General features: G+C 38.5%; 1 protein-coding gene and 1 long non-coding RNA gene across 3 annotated transcripts in view; both read right to left on the reverse strand.

Moving 5' to 3' along the window:
- LOC121637056 overlaps window positions 1-24272 on the reverse strand; it is a 24551-nt gene continuing 279 nt past the window's right edge. The window contains exons 2-3 of the long non-coding RNA XR_006009793.1: window positions 21393-21396; window positions 1-1102 (exon numbers count right to left, since the gene is read on the reverse strand). This is a non-coding gene — a long non-coding RNA (uncharacterized LOC121637056). The remainder of the gene's footprint in view (window positions 1103-21392; window positions 21397-24272) is intronic.
- The window catches only part of ccdc71 (coiled-coil domain containing 71), a 27417-nt gene continuing 5519 nt past the window's right edge, over window positions 2375-24272 (reverse strand). For both annotated transcript variants that reach the window (XM_041980950.1, XM_041980952.1), the window contains exon 2: window positions 2375-5345. In XM_041980950.1, coding sequence (XP_041836884.1) covers window positions 4265-5335 — 1071 coding nt within the window. In that variant the 5' untranslated portion in view covers window positions 5336-5345 and the 3' untranslated portion in view covers window positions 2375-4264. The remainder of the gene's footprint in view (window positions 5346-24272) is intronic.

The raw sequence follows: 24272 nt of genomic DNA on the forward strand, positions 1-24272 counted from the left end.
TTAAAATGAGACATTTTATTAATTCATAAAAAAATATCTTGAAATTTGATTACAGCAACATGACTCAAAGTTGGAGTTAGGGTGAAAAATGGCAAAAAGAAAAAGCACCATAGAGAGGCTAAGTCCCAGGAGAGAAGGGCAGAGGTTCAACAAAACACTGCATCTACAAATTCTGAAACGCTTTCAGAATAATGTTCAAATTTAAAATATTTGGATATTCCATCTACAACCCATTTCATCAAAATATTCTGAAAACCAGGAGTTATATCTGTTCGCAATAGGTTGTACTGTTATCAGCATTCTTCAAAAGGCTGTACCTGATGCTAAAGGGTTGTGGGGTCTGTATGGAAATGGCAATTTGTACATCTGGAAAGGCTCCATCAAAACAGAAAAGTTAGTAAAAATATTCTCCACCCAGACTTTGTTTTTCCAGGAAGAGCATGTATAATTCAGTAAGAGAACCACATATTTACAATGGCTTGGTTGTGTAGCGTAAGAATCCAGGTGCTGGACTAGCTTGCCTGCAGTCCAGTCCCTTTACCAACTGAAGACATTTGGTGCAAAAAATATGACAAAGGTCATCTAGGAGTGTTGAACAGCAAGAATCCCATGTCAGAGAAAACAGAAAATTTCATCTCCTAAAGCCTCAGCAACTGGTCTCTTTAGTTCTCAGACTCTTGCTCAAAGATTGGATGCTACACTGAGGCAAATATGGTCCTTTCTAAAATCTTTACCAAGACAGGTTGCTGCCATCAGATTCAAGATGGTGTAGATTCTGTCATCAAGGTCATGGTAATCGTAGTAGCCTCAATAAAAGCAACTGAACTTTATTTCTTGGTTCTTGAAGAAGTTTGTTCTCTCAAGTCTTTCATTGCCCAGACAAAGCAAATGATCTGGATGTCATCTGCATAACAGACAGGTAACCCAACAGTTTTGTGGAATACCAAAAAGGAAGCACATACGTGCTGGGGGAAAAAAACAAAAACAGAAAAATCATTCTTTATAGACTGTCAGAGGATCCTTCACCAATTATAATCAACATAACACTTATTTGCCGTTCAAGTATGAGCTGAACCAAGCATGAGCCAGTTCTCCAGTTGACCTCTAAGTCAAGCATTGTTTATAGTATGTATGTGATTAATTCTTTTCCTTTAAGAAAACATCTTGAACTCTCTTCTGATGACCCTGTTGTGGGGGTGTGGTCAACACAGCACATGCAGTGTCTTTTCAAAATGGAGGGAATTTCAATTTTCACATTTTTCATGTTTCTTCATTTACTGTCTTAATCTTGTTAAGTGGTCATTAAATGAAAGGATATTTTTAAAAATCCATACAAATAATAATACACTATTATAACTGCACCATAACAATGTGTATTAAGCAAGACATAATAAACATTGTTTTTGAAAAAAAAAAATGTTGCAACATGTTTCTTGTGACCACAATACTTGAATTGTCATAAAAAGATTAAAAAAGAAAAACTTTTTTTCTCCCGGGTCTCAGGAGGATATATATATATATATATATATATATATATATATATAAATAATCAAATGCAAAACATTCAATAGCAAAGAAGATTTCAAGTCATTCAGATTAAGAAGCCCTCTACCTGAGCAGCCTCAGTGCTGAGATGCGAGTAGAAACCTGATTGAAGGCCATTATTGATATATAAGATGTAACTGATTTAATTAGACATTTAGCCATGCTTCCTTTACAGAAAGGATGGTTGCTTCATGTGAATGGAGAAAAGCAATGCCAGATTGAAGGGTTCTCTTCCAGCATGAAAAGGATTACATTGACTACTTTGAGTATGATTCTGTAGCTGAAAAGTCAAGGCTCACATTCACAAGTTTCCATCCTTACCCAAGGCCATGAACGGATAGAAAATGGTGAACGTTTCTGGGTGAGCGTGCGTACTCCACAACAGTGAATGCAAAAATCTGATCATTTATGCCTCAGCTAGGAAAGGAGCTAGTTGAGTTTCTTCAGGCACCTGCCAAGAATGACCCCCAAGTCCATTGTACTGAAGGTTTTTACTAGAAAATGAGGAAGCTTCAGGTAAACGCAAGACTTGCTCAAGGATTATTACTCCACAGAACACCTGGGTATTCTCCTGGCAGAGCATGATTAAGCTGCTGAAGGGAGGGAAGAGTTGGGCCCATCTCTTCCCCTTCTGGAACAACAACTTTGAGATGGACTACCTGATTTTTAAACTGGAGTAATGGACAAACATTTACTAAGAGAAACAAATATTTCCATACTTTAAAAGAACGACACTCAAACCAAGACATCTTGCTTCCCGGGTGTCAACTTAAGAGTTTAACTGCTGTACGCACAATCTGAAACATCCCATCAGCTAAAGACAATCAGATTCTTTTCAGCTTTTTTATTGAACAAAAATGTTTTCAAAGATCATGTAGGAAATACAATATTATACAAGTGTTGCACAAACAAGACTAACAGACGATCTAGAAAAGGGTATGAACATGGCTAACAGACCAATTGGAGAGGGGTAAACAGGCATAGACTCATCAGCAACAGAAGAGATGTGAAATCTGTGATCACCAGTGATCTCAATTTAACCAGGAAAAGATTTCTGAAGTGAACATAGTATGGGACAGACCTCACATTCCCACATCAAGTCTGACTGGTTCTTTCTACTGCAGACCCAAAGTATTTAGAAATAACAGGTGTCTGAAACTCGGCCTCATTCTGAAGTTTGCCTTTTCTAATGGTTTATAAGACCGTCCCTGTTTAGTTAAATAGGCATTTTCTGATTTTTTTTATCTTTATTTAATGATTCTAACACAAGTCAAGTTTCCAGACTAAGAAGACTTTGGGTCTAATAATTTCGCCCAGTTACTGTTTCCAAGTGCTAGCACTCAGAAATCACGTTTTTTTTTTTACGTCTTGTGGAATGTAGTTTTGTTGCAGGAAATACAGAGAAATTTGTCACAGACGATGACATGGAAATAGATTCAGGTGGTTCCTCACAGTATGAACACTTTGAAAAGCACAGAAGGCGGCTCGGTGTGGTCACCCCAACCTGAAGGGGCAGCAGTATTCTCAATCCCTAGCAGGAGGTCACTGCTCTTAAATGCACTAATTTTAACGAGAAATTAGAAATGGATGACATTCTTATGCCAGCACCAACATTGCAAAGTTAGCACCTTTAGCAAAAAAAAAAAAAAAAAAAAGGTGGAAAAAAGAAGAAACTAATTTTAGGGATAAATTCAGATATTTTCAAAATGCAGAAAACGATGTCTCTTATATTCATGCTCAGCTGACCATGAAGCACGGTCTTACTGTCAAACTGCATTACTTCTGATTTCTGAGACTTAGTTAAAATTACATCAGAGGGGCTCAAAACACAATATTAGTGTTCAATAAAATTGGAAATCCATAAATGATGAAACTTACACATTTTCTCACTTTTAAGATTGAAAGACTAATTTTATACTCATAATTTCCTGCTGTTGTTCTGTCAACTAACAGTGTGTAATGCATCTTTTGACCAACCAAACCTTCCAAATTTTATAACTGATTACCACAACTTTATCTGCTGTGCTCACTCTCAGGGCTTCTTCATTTCCAGTGCAAAGAAAAATAAAATTACAAAAAGGAAGACTAACAAAATATTCTTTCCCTCCTTTTCGTTTATATCAGTTCTTTTGCCGGAAATTTGTTAGTCTTGAACCAACAATAGCTTCATTTTTTCCTTCTTTCCAGCAGATACTGTTGTGCCGCAACGAGACGGCACAGTTTTTTAGCACTACAAGAAATACTGAAATTTCCAACACATGGCGCTTTAGTTTAAATACTCAGCAGAAACCCACACATTTAATCTTGTTCAAGGGAAAAAATTTCCCCTTTATTCCAGCAGCCACAGTGGATGCTCCGTCCCAGTGAACAGCTGGACAACTCAAAGTAGAGTGATGTTTGGTTGAAGTACTGTAAAGCATAAACTAAACATTTAACAGTGAAAATGTACCAGCATTTGGCTGATAACCATTTCCCAGCCTGCTAGGAAAAGCACCACCTGACTTCAAATGCCCTTTCATCCCTGGGGACTAACATCGGGAATCAGAAGTTTCACAAAGAGACAAACTTCTGTGCCATCTTCAAAACCCAGCAACAATCTTAAAAATGCATGTAAGACATCTGCTATGAGCACAGAGTCACACCCAGGTGGAGGCTAACGTATAAAAACACCCACATTTGCTAATGGAAATTGAATTTGGAAGAGGGAAGAGGGGGGATGTCACTTCTGGAATCTGAAGTCTCTCAGCACATGGTTGAGAGGTTGGATCTGAATCACTGGAGAAAGGTTGACCTGTAGGATCTTCTGCGCTTTTCTGCAAGCCTCAGCCACAGAGCGAGAGTCATCAACCTTTATCACTTTTCGCCTGAAACTTTTCTTGTCCTTCCAGCCATTTCTCTGCTGTGTAGGGTTGCTCAGTCCCTTAGAGCCCCCAACATCTTGGTGGAGGCCGTTGCCCCTCCAGCCGTTGCTGGTAAGCTCTGTGTGAGTCTGTGGGAACACCCGGCCATTGGCGTAAAAGACCGGCGCAGAATCTCCGATAAGAGCACCATCCAGTCGGATTGGACAGGACAGGCTCTTCTGGCTGAACAAGGCCACGGCTTTGGTGGGTGCCCCACCACCGTTTTGAGAAGGCTGAGAGGGTATTCCTGAAAGTGTTGGAGGGTGCTTTTGTGGTGAGAAGTTCATAGAGGGCATGTCAGATGAGTCACAGATGGTGTGGATTTGAAGTCTGGCTGTGTGGAAGCCAGACAGACCTTCAATGTTGGTCAGTCTGAGGTATGGTTGGACATCCATCTGCGACATCTCTATTGTCTGAAAGGGTGTCCTACTGCAGACAATGGCGCGATGGTCCACCAACATATCTGGAGGCCGAACCCCTTGAATCCTAGGGTTGCTCCTTTCAAGGGTGTTCCAAGATGGATGCACCTCCCTCTTTTTTGCCAGCGGCTTCCTCTTCCTCTTCTTGGTGGTGGGTCTGCTGACATTTTTGTTGGCCATCTTTAACATGTCCTCAGTCAAGGGCTGGCTTGTGCAGGACCGGTAGGCGTACACGTCCTTGCTGCGCAACACAGTAGGCTTGTGACCCTCTTCACTCAGCTCCTGCAGGAAGGTCACAAGCTCCTCAGTGCTTGAAAGGTCTCTGGACATCGGACTCAGGATCTTCAGAGCATCCAGGAGGACATTGTGACCTGCCGACGAGATCCGAGACCAAGCGTGAACAGCTCTCATCTCCTCATTGGCAAATACCAATGGCCGGCTGACCATGGGACCTTGTGGTGTGTCAGCCATGTTTGCAGACCTGCAAGAGTCAAAAAGAAACATTAAGTATAAAAAGGTACTAACAAAGGAGAACCCAACAAGCACTAAACAAGCGCTTTCTTAACTGAAGACATAACTTTTTTAAAAGTAATTTGTCCTCATTTGTTTCTTTGCTACTTATCAAACTAGAGATGCACAATATTATTGACCCGATATCGGTATTGGCTTCAAAATTAAATATTGGATAAACCATTCCACTTCAAAAAAAAAAAAAACAGGTGCTGGGGGAACATAACCCAAGTCTGTTTTAAGTTGGATAAGATACACATATCTATTGTTTAAAAACAATTGTCATGATTCAATTTGTCATGTTGTACATATTACAATTTCAAATATTTTTCCTTTTTCACACATCATTTTCAGCTACTCTTTTTTACATCTGCATTTGCCAACAGGCCAACATGACCAAGAGTATGCAGAACAATACTGTATTTTAATTTCACAACAGAGGAAACTAGAAAATTTCTGCAATTAGGTGTGGTGGATGAAATAAATAGTAAAATATAGGTATATTGGATTTTGGCCAAAAAACCAATATCATGCATCCCTAATCAAAACTAAGTAGGGATGAATATTGAAAACCTGTGCTTAACTTGTATTGGTTCTCAAGCACCAATTACACCAACAAACAACACCGAACAAGAGTTAAACAGCAGAAGAAGCTGCTTGGCATTTGCAGAGATTTGCCCTGTTTTTCATGGGCACAATCCACATCATCTCTACAGCGTCTTAGACAAATGCCTTTTCCTTACATGTGGCTCCATTTAAAGGGAAAATAAACAGGTTTTTCAATGGTATGAGATTTATTGCCAAGAAGCATTGTTAAAAAGAAATAACCCACCTATCCACTTATTTCCTTATGTTTTGCATTACGTTTATAGCAGTTATGTTGTGTAGTTGACTGATGTAGTTTTTATCTGTGCAAAGTAAGTTTTTGAAGAATGAAGCATAATTCTCCATGCTAAAGGCAAGAAAAAAAAGCAGAGACTAAACTGACCTTGAAACATTTGCCTCCAAGACACTAAAATTAATTGCCCTGGTAGTGAACTCTGAGGAGGAACTGGTTTATACTGGCTGCAACTGCACAAATCTTGCTGTAACCGGCAGAGGCCGTAGCCTGACTGGATCGGGGCTGTGTGGACTGTCGTCTAGTAGTATATCTTAACTCAACCAAAAGGAAGAACAGACTGAGTATGACAACATACTGATGTGTAGTGCCACTTAACCCCTAAACATGGTGTGTATTATGGCATTCAAAGAGTTAAATTTTGGTCTGATCTGACCAGACTTTATTGTCCCAGCATTTCACAGGCTTGTCATGTTGTGAAGCAAACTTTAAATGAGCTTTAACTTGTCTTTTTTCAGCAATGGAGTGTTGCATGGAGACAGTGCATATGGGCCATGGTGGTTGAGAGTCTTATTTATTTCTTTTAAACAATTTTACCTTCTAATTCTGAGTTAGGCCTGTCGCGATAAGCAATAAGTCAATTAATTGAACGATAAGAAAATAAGAGCACGATAAGTTTGCCGGCCGCGATAATTTTTATTAGTCCCCCCCTTTACCATAGACTGTGTATGACAATAGGTTTCACTATGGAGTATTTCGACTAAACGCTCTGGTTTCTTGCGGAGTGATCTCTCTGGTGTCATACTTGACAGCAGCATGTTGCAGCACGAGCCGGTAAGCCGCATTTGTTTTGCAGGGCTGCCAACACGCAATGGCCGTGAGACTTGCGTATTTAAGTGGCTTCTCACGCTCTTGCGCTAAACCTCCGATTCTCATGCTGAAATATGTAAATAAGTCGAATGGAGAAATAATAGATGCAAGCACCTCCTCTTTTATCATTTCGCTGCTCCCCACATGTAAGCAGAACACACACATTCTAGCTTACGACGTCAGTACAAAGCCCCCACTTCCTGGTCTACCGTAATAACCCCTGTAATCCGCAGGCACATTACGCAAATAGAGTCAGCCTATATACTAGCGTATTTGACAAAATACACATTAAGAGCAATGCCGGCTAATCGAGAGGTTTGGGAGGATTCCCAGTGGGCCGCATTACTTTTGGGCCGGCGTCCCGGCGTATGTGAAAAGGCGCTTTTATTTATTTAGTTTATTGATCTTTGAAAATGTGTACTTGCATTATTATGGCATATGTCATTATATTAGTTGAGAATGGTCTCAAAATGACACATTAGCGCTTTGCGCAATATTATCGTTTATCCCGATAATTTCTGAGAAAATTTATCGTACAGCTAAATTTGTTATCGTGACAGGCCTATTCTGAGTCTTTCTGAAACCCTCCACAAGTGGTTCTTAGCTCTTAGACAACTCTGCCAATTCTTTTAACTTCTCTGCCAGAAGTCTTGCAAGGACCTCCTGGTTCTGGCCAGTTTTTGGTGAAATGTTCTTTCTACTTCTGGATTATGGCCCCAAAAGTACTCCCTGGAACATTTAGAAGTTTAGAAATCCTTTTCTAACCAATGCCATCAATATGTTTTACAACAATACGGGCTTGCGAGTGATCTTTACATTTACCCATCATGAAATATTTCTTGTGTTACACCTTTGCAATGAAACGCCTTTTTATAGGCCATCAGCTGGGACTGAGCAAGCTGGTATAAGTTTTAACTGGAGGGGCAGGAATGCTTTCTAATTACTGATAGATTTAACCTGGTGTCAAAAAGGCATGCTTCCTTCCATTTTATTTCACATTTATGGACAGCTAAGATTTTTTTATTTTATTTTTTTGCATGTGTTGATTGTTGTTGATCAGTTACACACAGAGAAACCGTTTCAGTAATGCACATCTGCATCCAACATACAAGTCCAAAACAAGTGACTGGGATCTTAAAAAAAAGGTCTCTTAATAATAAGAGGACCTGGAAATTGTGCCTGTTTTCCAAGGGCCAAAGGCCAACTAATGCTCCCTTACGTATGTCAAAAGTACGCCTATTTCAAACGTTGTCATACGTCGCTGCCTTTCTTACTTCCTTCCGTCTTTAACGTTGCAATGGTTATGAAGCAAATTCATCCACTAGTTCTGCATTCTGACGTCAGGTTTGGACATTGGCTGGTGGCAGTAAAGTACTGCTAAAAAGCTGTAGCTGTCCTACAGTTGTCCTTTTCTTCTTCCTTCACTTCATATTCTTCTCTGGTTTGTTCCTTTCGCCGGTTGCATGCTAGCTATACTGTTCAACACTGACAGATAGAGTTGCTCTGTTGCCTCCGCCAAGCGATGGATTCACAAGGCCCATGAAAACAACAATTACGTGCACAAACATCACAGGAGACGGACGAAAATGTCTGCATATCCATTTCGTGTGTCGAGCATAAATGGACCTTAACTATAAGGTGTTAAGTTGCACTCGTTATGCAAACTCCTATGGCTGTACAAATGTTTCAGTGGGTTCTTCACTGGACTCGAATTGACTAATGTAAGTTTTTATCTAACAAGGAGAACACACTTATGATTTAAAATAGCCTTTACAAGAGTGTCGTGGCCAAGACAGGAAGCAATCGCTTAAAGAAAACACCCATATAACATGATTACATGTACACATCACATGAAACTGTTTGTAGTTTCAACTGAAGCCTTTAAACTCAGCTGGAACTTTGCCATTTTGACTTTTTTTGTCATGGGAGAAATTATATAGATTTTTTTTTTATTTGCACATATCAATATAAATTTTTCTACACAACCAGGGCTCTAAATGAACTTTTCCCAAATCATCAGCTAGTAGTGTTGGGTGATAAATCCTTTAGATTGGATTAGCTGTTTATGAATATTTTTTATGAAAATCAGGATTTTTCACCCCCTTTAATATGCACTGCAAACACTCTCCTTAGGCTTCCATATTTAACAGCAGAGACTCATAAACGCTTGCACACACCTAAAGCAAGGAGCTCACTCCTAACAGGTACAGTATTATCAGTTATTGTACTTGTATTTACAGTACTTGTAAATAAATAAAGAAAACATCTTGCATGCAACCAATGGATGTATGATACGTCACTGAATAGTGCTCATGGGAAATGTAGTGACTTGCTTCTTTGATCACAGTGATGGAGGGTCTGTCTCTTCAAAGATTCATCTCTCTCAAAAAAGACAACTCTTACAGTCCCTTAATGGTTCTGTCATTTCATATCATTGAAAGCTTTTATTTTAGCCTAATTCAGCAACTGTGAATGGTTTATATCAGAGGTCACTAACAAGCGGACCGCGGTCCAGATCTGGACCCAGAACTTGTCCCATATGGACCAGAAGTTAAAACACAAAATATGACGTGGTGCTTTTATTTTAACTGGCACAACTTTTGCCATCTTCACAGTAGCGATATGGAAACACGTTGACCAGTCGCATGTGAGGTAAGCCATCCCACATGATGCACTCAGCCAAGCAGTGTGTGAGGCTCCCGGCACGACGGAAAACCGCAAGCTAGATAGAGCATATGACTACACCAGAGAAAGACAGCAGCGTTGCTAAATCTGCCCGTCATCAGGCACTTTGGGCTGGTTTTTCTGTTAGGTCTCTTGCAAATATCAGTTGCGGGTTTTTGGGCTCGTTTTCCTGACTGTAGTCCTTTATTTGGCCTGGTCCTGTTATGGAGCCTTTCTGATTCTCTCACAGCTGTCCACAATAAATTAGTAGCTCTTTGGATGCGGAATGGGAAATGTGAAGTCTTTTTTTTCATGAGTAGAGTCAACAGCTGTTTCCTTGGTTACCGCAACCGTCCGAAAAGGCACGCGCCTACCTGCAAGCACATTCAATTTCACGTGACAAAGCAAAAGTGACAACACCCTTGAATAAATAGAAGATGTGTAAAATATATAAATATAGAAAAGAAGAGTGCATTGGAGGGCTCTTCTTGCAGCTCCTCTAAAAACCTTCTTACACAGGACATTTTCCCAGAAGCTTTGTGGCTTGTCAACATGTAGTTTGGCAAATTCCAATCTGGCTTTTTTTATGATTTGTTTTCAACAATGGTGTCCTCCTTGGTCGTCTCCCATTAAGTCCACTTTGGCCCAAACAACTACGGATGGTGCGATCGGACACTGATGTTCCTAGAGCTTGAAGTTCACCTTTAACCTCTTTAGAAGTTTTTCTGGGTTCTTTTGTTACCATTCGTATTATCCGTCTCTTTTAATTGTCATTCATTTTCCTCCAGCGGCCGCGTCCAGGGAGGTTGGCTACAGTCCCATGGATCTTAAATTTCTGAATAATATGTGCAACTGTAGTCACAGGAACATCAAACTGCTTGGAGATGGTCTTATAGCCTTTACCTTTAACATGCTTGTCTGTAATTTTCTTTCTAATCTCCTGAGACTACCTGTAGCCCTATATCTAGGCCCACTAACTGATTACAAGATTGTAGACACCTGTGATGCTAATTAGTGATCATACCTTGGATTAACATGTCCCTTTGGTCACTTTATTTTTAGTTTTTTCTAGGGGTACCATAATTTTTGTCCAGGCCTGTTTCATGAGTTTATTTTTTTAAATAATTCTGTTGAAACATGGTTTAAAAGCAACGTTTGACTTTCATAGGTTAAATTTAATAGAATTTTTATTTGTTACGTTTATCAGATTTAAGTTATTTCTGTGAACATTGTGAGTTTTTCTTTCATTAACCGAAGGTTACCAACAATTTTGTCCACGTGTGTATGACAGACAGACAGACAGTCATTATGATCTCCTGGACCTTGGCTCCAAAAGATTTTCTCTAACTGGACCTCTTTAAATTTTAGTTGAATACCCCTGGTTTATATCATAGTATGAAATTTCTTAAGCTGGGCCAAACAAAGATTATCGGCCTCTTTTTGTCCCGGTTTTTCCTCTACCGACCAAGGCTGGCAAACGGCCAATTATCTTAGGTCTTATAAGATCATCCTATCGTCCTGTGGTCTGAGGTATGTTAAGAGAGAATTTGTCCCAACAATTGGCTCAGAAATGGGTCGTGGTCGACAATTGCAAATACACTGAGTTGTGACTATGTGGATTGTAACGTGGAACGGAATCTAGCCAATCAGAGAGCGAGCTGACTGGGGAGCAAAGAAGGATATAAAGTGTGTTCACGCCGTCCCCATTCTGTTATTTTTTTTAGTTTGGGATTTTTCTGTTAACAATAGTCACAAGACCACTATCATTACTTCATGTATGTTCCTGTTGTTGCTATGGTTCTTCCTTTTTGTTAGATTACATTTGATCACACAAGATTTCTGGCTCAGACAACAAGATTCTGATTGGCTGTGGGACATAATCGTTGTGTATGTGCGGTAATCCGTGCTGAGATTTTCGGAGCATACCACATACCGTACGATCAAAACTGTTAAATGCCTGACTTTTTTATCTTCATGTTTGGGGTCTTAAACAGATAAGAATTTTCTAAATTTGAAGAGATTTTTATGTGTTTATCCAGTTTTATTCAGTGTTTTCACTGAAGCCTTATTTTACTCTGAGGCTGTGGACGTGGGTTTTATGACCTCTCGCTCCTTATTAAATCTTCTTCTGCAGCTGAGCTCTTTGAGATGTTTCAATAAAGAGGCTCCTGAGCATAAAATGCCACAATGAACATGTACTGCTGCAGCTGTGAACACAGACATGAGCTGATTAATGCTTGTTGTAAGCCAGTTTACTGTCAGCAGCAGTGTAATCAGACACCTCCCTTTGCCAGACCAACCAACAGAAACACAGCAAATGTCAAGAACCCACATCTACACATCTGCTCAGAAAACCATAGCAGGTGGCTCATTAGTTTGAGCTCATGGAAGGAAGCCACTGTGACCTTCTCTCCACTCAACACTACAGCTGGGTATCATCACTAATTTCCGGAAACAATTCGATTCACAGCAGCCTATTACGATTTTATTTCGATTAAATCTGATTCGATTTGATATCAATTAATTTACAGCTAACTGTCTAACACCACCTATTTTTCTTGAATATTAAGGACATTCAGGTACATATTTTATAAAACATGGAGTCCATTTATGTGACAATCAAAATTAGTTATCTGGTATTAATCAGATAATTGTAATACATGCATTTCTGAAATACCATAAAAATAAAAATTTTCCCAGATTCACATTCAGAAATGCTGTGATGAAAAACAAACAAAAAACACTTTAGACAAAGAAGAAACAATCATCCATCGGTGTTCCCGTGACGACCATGACACTACCTGCATAAGACCAGAAGAAATACTCCAGCTGCTCATCACTGGAGAAATAGCGCTTTCAGCTCCCTGAGAGAATTTTGAAAACTCTTGTGATATTTTTGTCTGATTTTCAGCTAGTTGACGTGTTCTCCAATGCATGCACTCTGTCCATTGATGGAAGTGGGAGCTGTGTGTAGGCCTGTCGTGATAAGCAATAAGTCAATTAATTGCACGATAAGACAAAATGAGTGTAATTTTTTTTTAATTAATCTTAGTTTACCATAGACTGTGTATGACAACAAGTTTCATTATGGAGTATCTCGACTGAACCCTCTTGTTTAATGCAGAGTGATCTCTCTTGTGTCATACTTGAAAGCAGCATGTTGCAGCACGAGAGCCATTCAAAGGCAACAGTACCTTCACCAACAAAATTTCACGAATTCGAAGCCCGTGAGTAGTAGCAAGCCAGGGAAACTTGGGATTTAGAAGGGAAAAAGACAACAACGGAATTAGTTTCAAAGCTTAACGTGACAGCTGCAGTGTGGGTGTACTTTGGGTTTAAAGCAAATGACCGTGGTGAAGCGCTTTACGTGTGTGTACCGGTATGTCACATTTGTTTTACAGGGCTGCCAACTCTCACGCATTAGCTGTGAGACTCACGCATTTGAGTGGCTTCTCATGCTCTCACACTAAACCTCCGATTTCTCACACTGAGTCGAGAAGTTCAGGAGGATTCCCATTGGGCTGCATTACTTTTGGGCCAGTGTCCTGGCATATGTAAAAAAGGTGCAGCGTTGCTTCGCCACCAAGCAGTCACAGCAGCGCATCGCGAGAGCTAAAGCAAAGGAAACTCTGCAGTAAGAAGGTTTGAATGGACGAAAACCAAAGTGGTAGTGGCGAGAGTCACCCACGCACACTGAAATCAACTTGCAAAGCAAATATTCACATTTCCTCTCATTTTCACTGTATTAGTGATAAATACTTAGACAAAAATTCAGAAATTACAATGTTTACAATTCACATTTTTTGTGCAGCAGTTCACATAACAAAAAACAAAAAACATCTTACTGGCCGCACTAATACAAAACAAGTAGACATAGAAGCTGTGAAATCAAATCAAATTTGATGATTAGATTTGATTTTTACTTTGTAGTCGAAGGAGAACAGCAACTTTGTCCCCATCATTCCCCATAGGGCATGGTATGACTGGTCCATGTAGTTTCTGGCAATAAACAGCTTCAGGGATTGATGCTCCTCTCCAGCTGCTGTTCCCAACTCCTCAGTAAGAAAAGTAACTATTGGCTGTCCTACAAGTCGCTGTAAATCACTCATTAACATAATCAGTTGTTAGTTCTCATAGGAGTGCTGGAAAAGATGCTGCCATAAAGAGGGATGTAGTGGGAAAGGAAAAAATTGATTAAAATAAAAAAAAGGACCTAACCTAAAAATGTTTAGAACAGCAAAAAATAAATAAAATAAATCAAATTAAATAATAATTCTGTCAATATTTTCTTTATTATTTAGTTCAGTTTTTTTAAGTGTATTTTGTTTTTTAATTAGGAGTCTGGAACATTTCACAACACTTAACTTTTTAATATTTCTGTCCACACTTTTCATTAATAGACATTACTCTGACGGTAAGCCAGCACGGGATTATCCAGCAGCAGCTTTGTACATTTCATTTTCAGCTTGATCATGAAACAAAGGTGAACATTGTCTGCTCTGAATGCAGCTGGGAGCTGGCCTGTGTACAGGGAGGGGTCTGCGCAGCACCTGCTCCTCATTGGGAAGAGTAAACTAAGTTTATTCACCTCAGTCTCCAAAAGTCTCCAATACTACCAGAAAAATTCACTAGATTTGTCGTTAGTGGCTTTTTTTTTTTTTTTTTTTTTTAAATGTCTCTAGAGGGGTCTGAAAACTCGCTAAATATAGCAACAAAGTCGCTAAGTTGGCAACACTGAGGAATAATAAATTCCTCCAAGACCCGCCTCTTTCCACACAAAAGCCAATTACAGTGGTCATTTTACATGTAAAATAGCTAAAATATGGGGGCAACCAGCATTACAACTAGGGCTGGGCGATTAATCGATAAAATCGATGAATCGAATTTTCCATTTCTGGAGATTTATTTTTATGAAAATCGGGATTTTTTTTCCATAGTTAGTTAGCAGCAGACTTAGCCCTCTGTCCACACCAGAACGGTGTTTGTCTGACATAAGTGACCCTTCACTCATTCCTGGGATTTAGCTGTGCGTATAACTGCAGTGAGAAATGCTGCTCTCTATGAGCTGCAGAAGTCAACTTTAGCCCACAAACCCTAGTTAAGAGACAACCTTCATCAGGGGAATTATTCCTGCAGTGGATCCTGTATGAAAAGGATCCAGATGGAAAGAGATCACGGATGCAGTTGTGTTGCATATTTCTATGTAAGATATGAAGTCGTTTATATGGTGGAAAAGCTATGACATTATATGCTTTATTTTTGCTGGCATTCATTTATATAAACAAATAAATGTTTTTAATAAGTTTATTTATGTTTTGTAAAAGAAAAGAAAAAAAATCGATTAAAATCGGAAATCGGATTTGGTTATAAAAAAAATCTGAGATTTTATTTTTAGGCCATATCGCCCAGCCCTAATAACAACAGAAGAAAAGGAGGCTATGATGATGTATGACGACCAAGAATAATAGTTCAACTGAAAATAAGACTCATGCAATCCCATGATTCACCATGACGCTTAAAGAGTGTGACTTCAGTTGATGAGTCCTCACTGATTAGTGGCGATAGAAGGATAAACAAAGACAGGGGGCGGTGAGCCGTTGAGTGTAAGGATAACTGATAGCTCTTTAACAAATAGCTTTCAACCAGTTCAAACTAGTCAGGAAATCCATTAAGACCAATTTTGTAAAAACTTTCACTAAAACTACCACCTACCAAGTAAGGCACACAACTGTATTCCTCTCAGCTCTGCTATTTCATTTAAAACACAACAGTGATAACTTAGCTGGCTGGCTAGCTTTGAAAAAATAAACAAACCTGTATTTGGTAAATAGCAACAGGTTTTTGATAGCATCCATGTGCTAGATGTTGGGGTTGCCAAATCAGAGGTTGCCAAAGAAATAAAAATATATTTGAATGTGTAGGTTTTACTGACAGTGAAGCTGATTATTAAGAACAATTTAATACCCTATTCCAGGGCTATTTAACTCAGTCCATGAGCAGCTTTTTAATGCATCTCTGCTCCAACACACCTGAATCAAATTAATGAGTCATTGCACAGATCTTCATGGGCTATTGAATTTATTTAATTTGAGTCAGGTGTGTTTCAGCAGAGAGACATTGAAAACCTGCTGGATTGCACCCCTCTTAGGACCGAGTTGAATAGCTCAGCCCTATTCCCTATCCTATCGTTTCCAATCCAAAGAGTAGAAAAAAACTTTGGAGGGGCTAAAATGCATTAAAAGCTGAAGGCCTGATTCAAGGCTGTAGTTTTACATTTTCGCACTTACAATAGATGTTTATTTTCCATGTTATTTAGAGCAGATAGGAAGCATGAAGAAGCAGAAGTTTATAATGCAAAATATTTTCAGGAATTGACATCAAGTTCATTTTAATGTTGTTTTGGCTAGACAGAATACAGGATTATATTACTTAATGATTTCTGTAATGCTACTGAAGTCATCTGTTTGCATATTCTTCTCACATAAATACTGTCCAAAAATAGAAGGTAGTTTGATAGAGCCAAATACACTGCCTGGCCAAAAATAAATAAATAAATAAATAAATAAATACAAACTCACCACCTGGATTTTAACTAAGCAAATAGGTAGTAGCCTCTTACTGAATAATTACTGCATGGGCAATTATCTTTCAGCTGGCAACAAGTTATTTAACCCCAACTGATGCAACGAGTAGCTTCTCACTTTTTAAACCATGAGGAAAGACATCTCGTAGTCGAGGCAAATATGTCTGTTTAAGAAAGGTCAAATCATTGGCATGCATCAAGCAGAGAAAACATTTAAAGATATTGCAGAAATGACTAAAATTAGGTTATGAACTCTCTCAACGCATTATTACAAACTGGAAGGATAGTTGGAAACCATTGTCCTCAAGGAAGAAATTTGGTCAAAAATAAAAATTTTGATCTTAAATGTTTGGTGAAATAACATCAGAGATAAACAACAGTAGAACTCAGAGCTATGTTAAATAGTGAAGGTTAAAGCATTTCCAGAAGCACAATTTGAAGGGAACTCAAGGGATTGGGACTGAACAGCTGTGTAGCCATAACAAAACCACTAATCAGTGAGGCTAACTGGAGAAAAAAGCCTCAGTTTGGTAGGGAGCATAAAAATTGGACTATGGAGAAATGGAAGAGGGTCATGTGGTCTGATGAGTCCATATTTACCCTGTTCCAGAGTGACTGGCGTATAAGAAGAGAGGGAGATGAAGTGATTTACTACAGTGCAAATCAACATCACAGAAATGTTCTTCAAACAAACAGTAAAAGAAATCCACTACCTAAATTAATAAAGCAATAAATTATTGTTACACAGGATACCATCATCAGGTGCAATACATTAAACTTACAAAATAAATTAAACACATGTGAGATTTGTAAAGCGGACTTTGCGTACCACGGAAGAACGTCTGCAATGCTCGAACATTTAAAGAAGAGGCACGTTGGACCTACATAACAACCTTGTGCAAGATTTCAAAGCTGAAAGTGAAATAAGAGCCATTTATAATAATCATGATACATAATCCAATTGGTTGACTAGTCGTTTTAATAGTCGGTGACTAATGGAACATCAGAATAGTCATTAGTTGCAGCCCTATTATGTAGAGATCTATAACAAACAAAATGTCCTTATTAGTCTCTACAATATGTGAAGGTCTGGTAAATCGTTCAGTCTGCCATATAATTTTGAATAAATTTTTATTAATTATAAAGACCAAGTCACAAACATGAGTACTAAAACTTAACCTCTTCATCTGCCTCAGCAACTCCTCCTCTTTTGTTGTTTAGTGACATCATCATTATTAAGGATCCAATAGCAATTGCGAAAATAATTTCTTTGCGATTTACCAACTCGGTCTACTGTTCTTTAAAATAGCAACAGGACAAGCTAAATTAGGCAGCCAATCACATTAGCAAGAACAAAATCATAACAGTTAAATATGAACATATGACCTTTAGCAGCAAGTTTGCTGATAAAGAACAAGGATCTCAGCTGTTTTTGAAATGGAAAATGGTAGGGTCAACTCTGGACTGCTGGACATCATCATTCCTATCTCAATCTACTCCCATGGCCTGCTCTAAAGGTAATGTTTGGTTTGTTTGTTCTGGCTAACTAGGATTATGGGGGCCAACTATTAAATACCTGGATGATGGGTACTTGCATGGCATTTGTTCCCACAACAACTTTAGACATGAGATTTTAGTGCTACTTGTTCAGCTTGAAATAAAGTGTAGATCAGGCAAATTGGTTCACACACTCCCAGCTTTGGGTTGTTTTTTCCCTCATCACATGGTATGGAGTAGTATGGTTTGTATGTAGAATAGCTATTCATTTTCACTAAATTTTGTGTCACCTTGATTTTGGCAAGATATTTAAGTTGTTGAAGTGATTTGTCCACAATTAAATCCAGAAAAGACAGAGTAGGAGAAAGTGAGTGAGTGAGTGAGTGAGTGAGTGAGTGAGTGAGTGAGTGAGTGAGTGAGTGAGTGAGTGAGTGAGTGAGTGAATGAGTGAATGAATGAATGAATGAATGAATGAATGAATGAATGGTGTTACTTGTATCTTTGCATTCTTTTGGTGCAATAATTAGGTTATGGTGCATCCTGGAACAATTTTCTGTCCAATCACCAACACAGCTGAGAGGCTTTGAGCTCCACTATTACCATGGTTACAGCAGAGCTCTTCAGCTGGAATAAACCAAACATCCTGAGTAGGGGGGTGGTCTGTGTGAACCAGCCAAAAATCAGATACTGACACATAGAAAATCTAAATCACGTTAAGGAAAAAAGAATTCCTTATAGAATAAAAAACAAAGGTAAAGTTTCTTAGGCTGTCCAATGAATCTGCAATAAATTTTTCATGATATTAAGCTTCAAACACATCATTCAGACCTACAAACACCACTGGTGCCCCAGCAACAGCCAGGAAAGAATACTGCAAAAAAATTGCGGACTATGTAATGCGTAAAATTGTGAATTTATAGTCTACTATATTAATTCATCGGACAATATAATGAACAGAACTCTGATATTTCCATTTTAACTATTACGGCACACGTTTCTAGCAGAGCACTTCCTTTCATTTTTTTTCCATTGATTTCTTTTGAGGCTCAGCACCACGTGTGAGTGCATTTTGTGTTGATATTTTCATTTTTCATAGTGACAACACAAGTTTCGCATTCCATAAATGGTTCTGCCATGTGTGACTTTTATTCTTTACCTCGTTATTTCAGATGCAACTCTAGTGGAGCTAAAAACACTACGAAACAAGTCAAGAACAAATACAAACTACACTAAAAACTTTTTCTCTCCTTAGCAATCCTTTCAAGATCTGTGCACCTATGTCGACATAATGGGCAGGCCTAGGCCTGTCACGATAAACAAAAAGTCAATTAATTACACGGTAAAAAAGGTGAGTGCAACAAGTTTGCTGGCTACGATAATTTACTTCTTTTTTTTTTTGGTTTTTTTCTTATCTTACTTAACCATAGACTGTGTATGACAACAGGTTTTACTATGGAGTATCTGGACTGAATGCTCTCATTTCTTGCGGAGTGATCTCTCTTGTGTCTTGACGGCAGCATGTTCCAGCACAAGACCGTGGTGAAGCACTTAACCTGTGTGAGCCGGTATGCCACATTTGTTTTACAGGGCTGCCAACTCTCACGCATTGGCCGTGAGACTGCTCTCACAGTAAACCTTTGATTTCAATTCTTTTTTTTTTTTTTTATACAATGGTACTAACTGGCAGTTTTGCTGGTTTTCCCAGTCTGAGCCCCATGTTTAAGTTTTTAATATATTTTTTGAAGGGCAATTTTGTTTACATAACAGACTTTATTATCTATAATACTTATTGTTTTTGGTTGTGTTTGGTTTTCATTCATTGTTAATGGGACTAAAAGTCCATTTTATATATTGTTTTTGTTTTGTTATTTAAAATTTATTCCAGTTCCAGTGTAAAAAGTTCTTTAGAAAGGAACGTTTATTGATCTTTGAAAAAGGTGTACTTGCATTATTATGGCACTGTCATTATAAAAGTTGAAAATGGTCTCAAAATGACATTATCACTTTGCACAATGTTATCATTTATTGCAATAATATCTGACAAAATTAATCGCACAGCAAAATTTGTTGTCATGACAGACGTAGGCAGGCCATTGTCCAAGAGAACGGATTGATCAGGAAGTGGTCCTTTTATACTCTTATCCAGAACATAACTTGCTCTGGAGCAGGCCAGCAGTTACTTGGTAAGAAGTGAACCAGCGTCAAGTTAACCCTGAAACCTCAAAGAGAAAATACAACTTCGTAGTACAGGCCTTTGGACAGGTCGGCAGTCCATCATAGGGCCAACACAGAAACAAACAACTGTTAATGCTAACTAACTTTGAACTAATTCGTGCAATGTATAACTTTGAACTGCCTAGAAAATTTAAGACTTTGGGTTGATGTTGGTTGTGTGTTGATGCCAAACAACATTGTAATCCATGTACCTGTTGCGCTACAGACTGTGGAATAAATTAGGGCTGCAACGATTAGTTGACGTTGTCGACAATAGTTGACATTGAAAATAGTCAACAACGAATTTAGCTGTTGAATATTGTCTGCAAAAAAAAAAAAAAAAAACCTACAGAGTGAGACATCGCCTTCTAATCCCATCTCTGCTGAGAGTTGCACAATGCATATGGGCAAAGAGGGGGAAAAAAGTACAGAGTGAGACATCGTCTTCCTTTTTTTTTTTTTTAATCTCTGCTGAGAGTTGCACGTGCGCAATAAAGTTCGCCAGCGGAAAAATATGGTGGCGGACTAGGGAGCAAAACAGCGGTAGAGAACATCAAAAGTCTGGGATAACTTCAAGTTAAACTTACAAAATAAATTAAATACATGTGAGATTTGTAAAGTGGACCTTGTGTACCACGGAAGTACGTCTGCAATGCTCGAACATTTAAAGAGGAGGCACGTCGGACTTACTTAACAACCTTATGCAAAATTTCAAAGCTGAAAGTGAAAGAAGACCATTTATAATAATCATGAGATACATAATCCGATTGGTCGACTAGTCATTTTAATCAGAATAGTCATTAGTTGCAGCCCTAGAATAAATACTGAATGATTACTGCATTTTTCCCATCCTTGAAGGCTCTTCAGTAAAACAATACAACACTAAGAAGGTGAAGGGAGATGTAGGAATCTCCAGCTTAGGTTGTTCTGGTCATACGCTGCTGCTTGTGGATCATTACGGGCTTATTTCACAGCGCAGCATTAACGATACTTTCACAAATGGACGTAAAACTGTGGAGCATTTTAGACAATGCAACTAGCACAGTCCTGCTTTGTAGGATCTTTTAAAAGCTTTTGCAAATCGGCTGCATGAATACGATCCGGCCAGACAGAACAGTAGTCTGAGCCGATACTCCAGACAACAATCTGTCTGCAAAGCTGTCAGACTATCTAGTGTTTCCTGATTAGTCACATACATCCTGGTTTCCCTTCAACACATTAGACCTTAAATATTAAAATGGGTAAATTATAACTACCTTTCTTTTTATTAAGATTATGAAGCAGCTACATTGTCTTTGATTTGCTTATGGTTATAGTGCATCCTGGAACATTTTAGAAAATATTTCAATTACCTAGCTGATGAGTATTTCCCATAGTAGCAATGCAGAACATTGAATCACTTAAACATCTGAAATTACTAATTTTGCATATCATAAGATGTTTGGTTAACACCAACCAAGTAATAATGTAAAAAAAAAAAAAAAAAAAAAACTGAGGCTCTGTTTTCCAGCAGGTACACTCTTCATTACCCACAAATATCAAATATTACAGAATTTTAATGCCACTGTTCAACAAACATATTTTTAATGTACTTGGTTTTGTCACATTTTTTCTAAAGTGAGGTTTAAAAAAAAAAAAAAACTGCTCTCCAGGGCTTTGTTGCTCATTTGCCATCATCTTGCTCAAAATGAATTGTGGGAGAAATAAGGCCACGAAGGATACATCACCAGCAGCCTTCGCTACAGACCAAACAATGTGTGGGTTTGTAGGGCGCCTTCCAAATGGGACAGTGCTTGGAGCACCACTATGACGTATCTAGCCAGCAAATTTACACATCTAACTGCGTAGACCCTGAATTGGGACACAGCTTATTTTGATACATTTATGTCAAACTCCAAGATGGTGGCCTACATGGACAAAGACACTGACCTTGACAGGACTCGCATTTTGCAACTAAAATGTGATACAGTGCAAGTAAATTTTTCATCTACTCACACAATGGCGACCAATACATTTGCTGGTTTTTTTTATTGTAGTAGTTATAACTTTATTTATTTTCTCACTAACAACTTCTTCTCCCCTCTTCAGCCCAGTAGTATACAATACTGCGCAAATTAGCAGCTGGTTTGCCGACTCAAACTAACTGCAATACAAGAAAGGGAGACAAACACCAACGAAGAAGACAACAGCCAATGTGCGTGTGAGCGGGGACGAACGACCACTGTGATTGGCTTATGTGTGAAAGAGGCGGGTCTTGGAGGAATTTATTATTCATCAGTGCTGCCAATTTAGCGACTCTGTCGCTACACGTGGACAAAATTGTTGGTACTCTTCGGTTAGTGAAAGAAAAACTCACAATGGTCACAGAAATAACTTGAATCTGACAAAAGTAATTTATAAAAATGCTATGAAATTTAACCCAATGAAAGTCATAAATTGCTTTAAAAAGTCAGCAGGATGGATTTAAAGCTGTGAAGCTGCTTCCTTCTAAACACAGAAGGAACAACATCTGATGAATATCAGCATCAAGTGAATCCATCTCCAGTTTTACAGGTGTAATGTCAGGTCGGTAAATGTGACTACAAACGTGTGGTATTCACATAAAGTCCAGAATCGCAGCTAGAAGTGCAGTAAAACAATTTCTATGACCACCAAAAACAGTTAAGACAACAAGCAATTAAAAGACCAGGTACAAAAGTCCGAAGAAATACGTAAACACAAATTATAGCTCCCCATGTCCACCCAACATCATGAATACGGACAAACAGCTCCTCTACTGAAAGCTCACATCTCACAGATTCCAAAATTATAAGTTCCATCTCGTTATGATCAAGATTCACTGAACCAGAGGCAAAAGAAGGTCCAATTTATGCTTCATATTTGAAAAACAGAGTCAAAATGTCTTACCTTTGCTGTCTTGCCTCAATACTTATATCCACCAGGATAAAACCAGATTTAGTTATAAATATAAAAAAAAGAAGAAAAAAAAAAAAACAACTACATTTCTCAGTCTTTTGGGAGCAGCTTCCCATCCAAAAATTGCAATTTCCTGCCCATTTGCATGGGTTTTGACAAACAGAAATATCAGTTTTTTCTTCTTAAGTGCCAGACATAAAACGTCTCTTCTTTTTAATAAATCCGCTCTCTCCTGATTACATCTGACTAGTGTTAATTGTGAAAACTAAACGAAAATATTTTCGTCAACGCACATTTCTCACTGGACGAAAACTAGACTAGACGAGACTAAAACCCCCATTAATAAACAATAACTGGGACTAAATCAGTATGCATTTTTGTGGACTAATAAAGACGAGACGAAAATGTAGTTATATGATATGATTTTGTCAAATCCTGTCTCCTCCGCCTCCTCCTCTACTCACACACAGTGACACACCCGCTTTTAACCGGGCAGGTGCACAAACACATGGTACAGACGGGAGGTGGATTCACGCGAAAGGTTAAAAGTAAAACATTAATGGCCACGCTTTTCACGGGGCTCGGGAGAAACAGAAGACGTGATATACGGACCCATTTGGGCTAAACTGAAGTGGAGAAAAAAAACCCTCATGTTTGGCTTTAGTCGAAGGGAAAGAATGTGAGCACAAGACAGCTGGAAAAAAACACCACAAACTTGAAGAGACGCGTCGCATATTTGGTGGTGGTTGTTTATAAAGTAACATTAAACCACCGGCTGTAATGTTCCATCAGTAATGTTAAACCAACCGCAAACTAAAGCTGGCTAACTTATTAGCTTCTTAGCATGTAGCGAAAGTAGCCGCTTGTTGATAGACTTGTGTGAAGGCGAATTTATGCTAACTTAGATACGTTATACTGGTTGGGCAACTATGTTTTCAGCTGGATTGCACTTTAAGCAGACAGAAGGATGAGCTAATCTAAGAGCTACAAGCGATGTATAGTTAACACAAAACTACACATGGATACAAACTAAAAACTAAAACAAATTATCTAGATAAATAATGCACCACGCTTAATTCAAAACAACTTTAACCTACATTTTCATACATTAAATAGCTTAAATGTGGTATAAAAGTAAAGTAAAACTGTCCGTGTTTTGAATGTCTGGGGTCCCCAGAGTTTTGTGATATCAAAATGGGGTTCCCAGCTCCTGCTCTAGGAGTTTGCATCTAAATGTATTTAATTTAGTGACATAAAATGCCATGTGAAATAATTTTAGATCAAATGGAAATGTTTATCTGTCCCTCTTGCGTAGA

This window comes from Melanotaenia boesemani, chromosome 3, assembly GCF_017639745.1.
Source record: "Melanotaenia boesemani isolate fMelBoe1 chromosome 3, fMelBoe1.pri, whole genome shotgun sequence".
NCBI classification, from domain to species: domain Eukaryota; kingdom Metazoa; phylum Chordata; class Actinopteri; order Atheriniformes; family Melanotaeniidae; genus Melanotaenia; species Melanotaenia boesemani.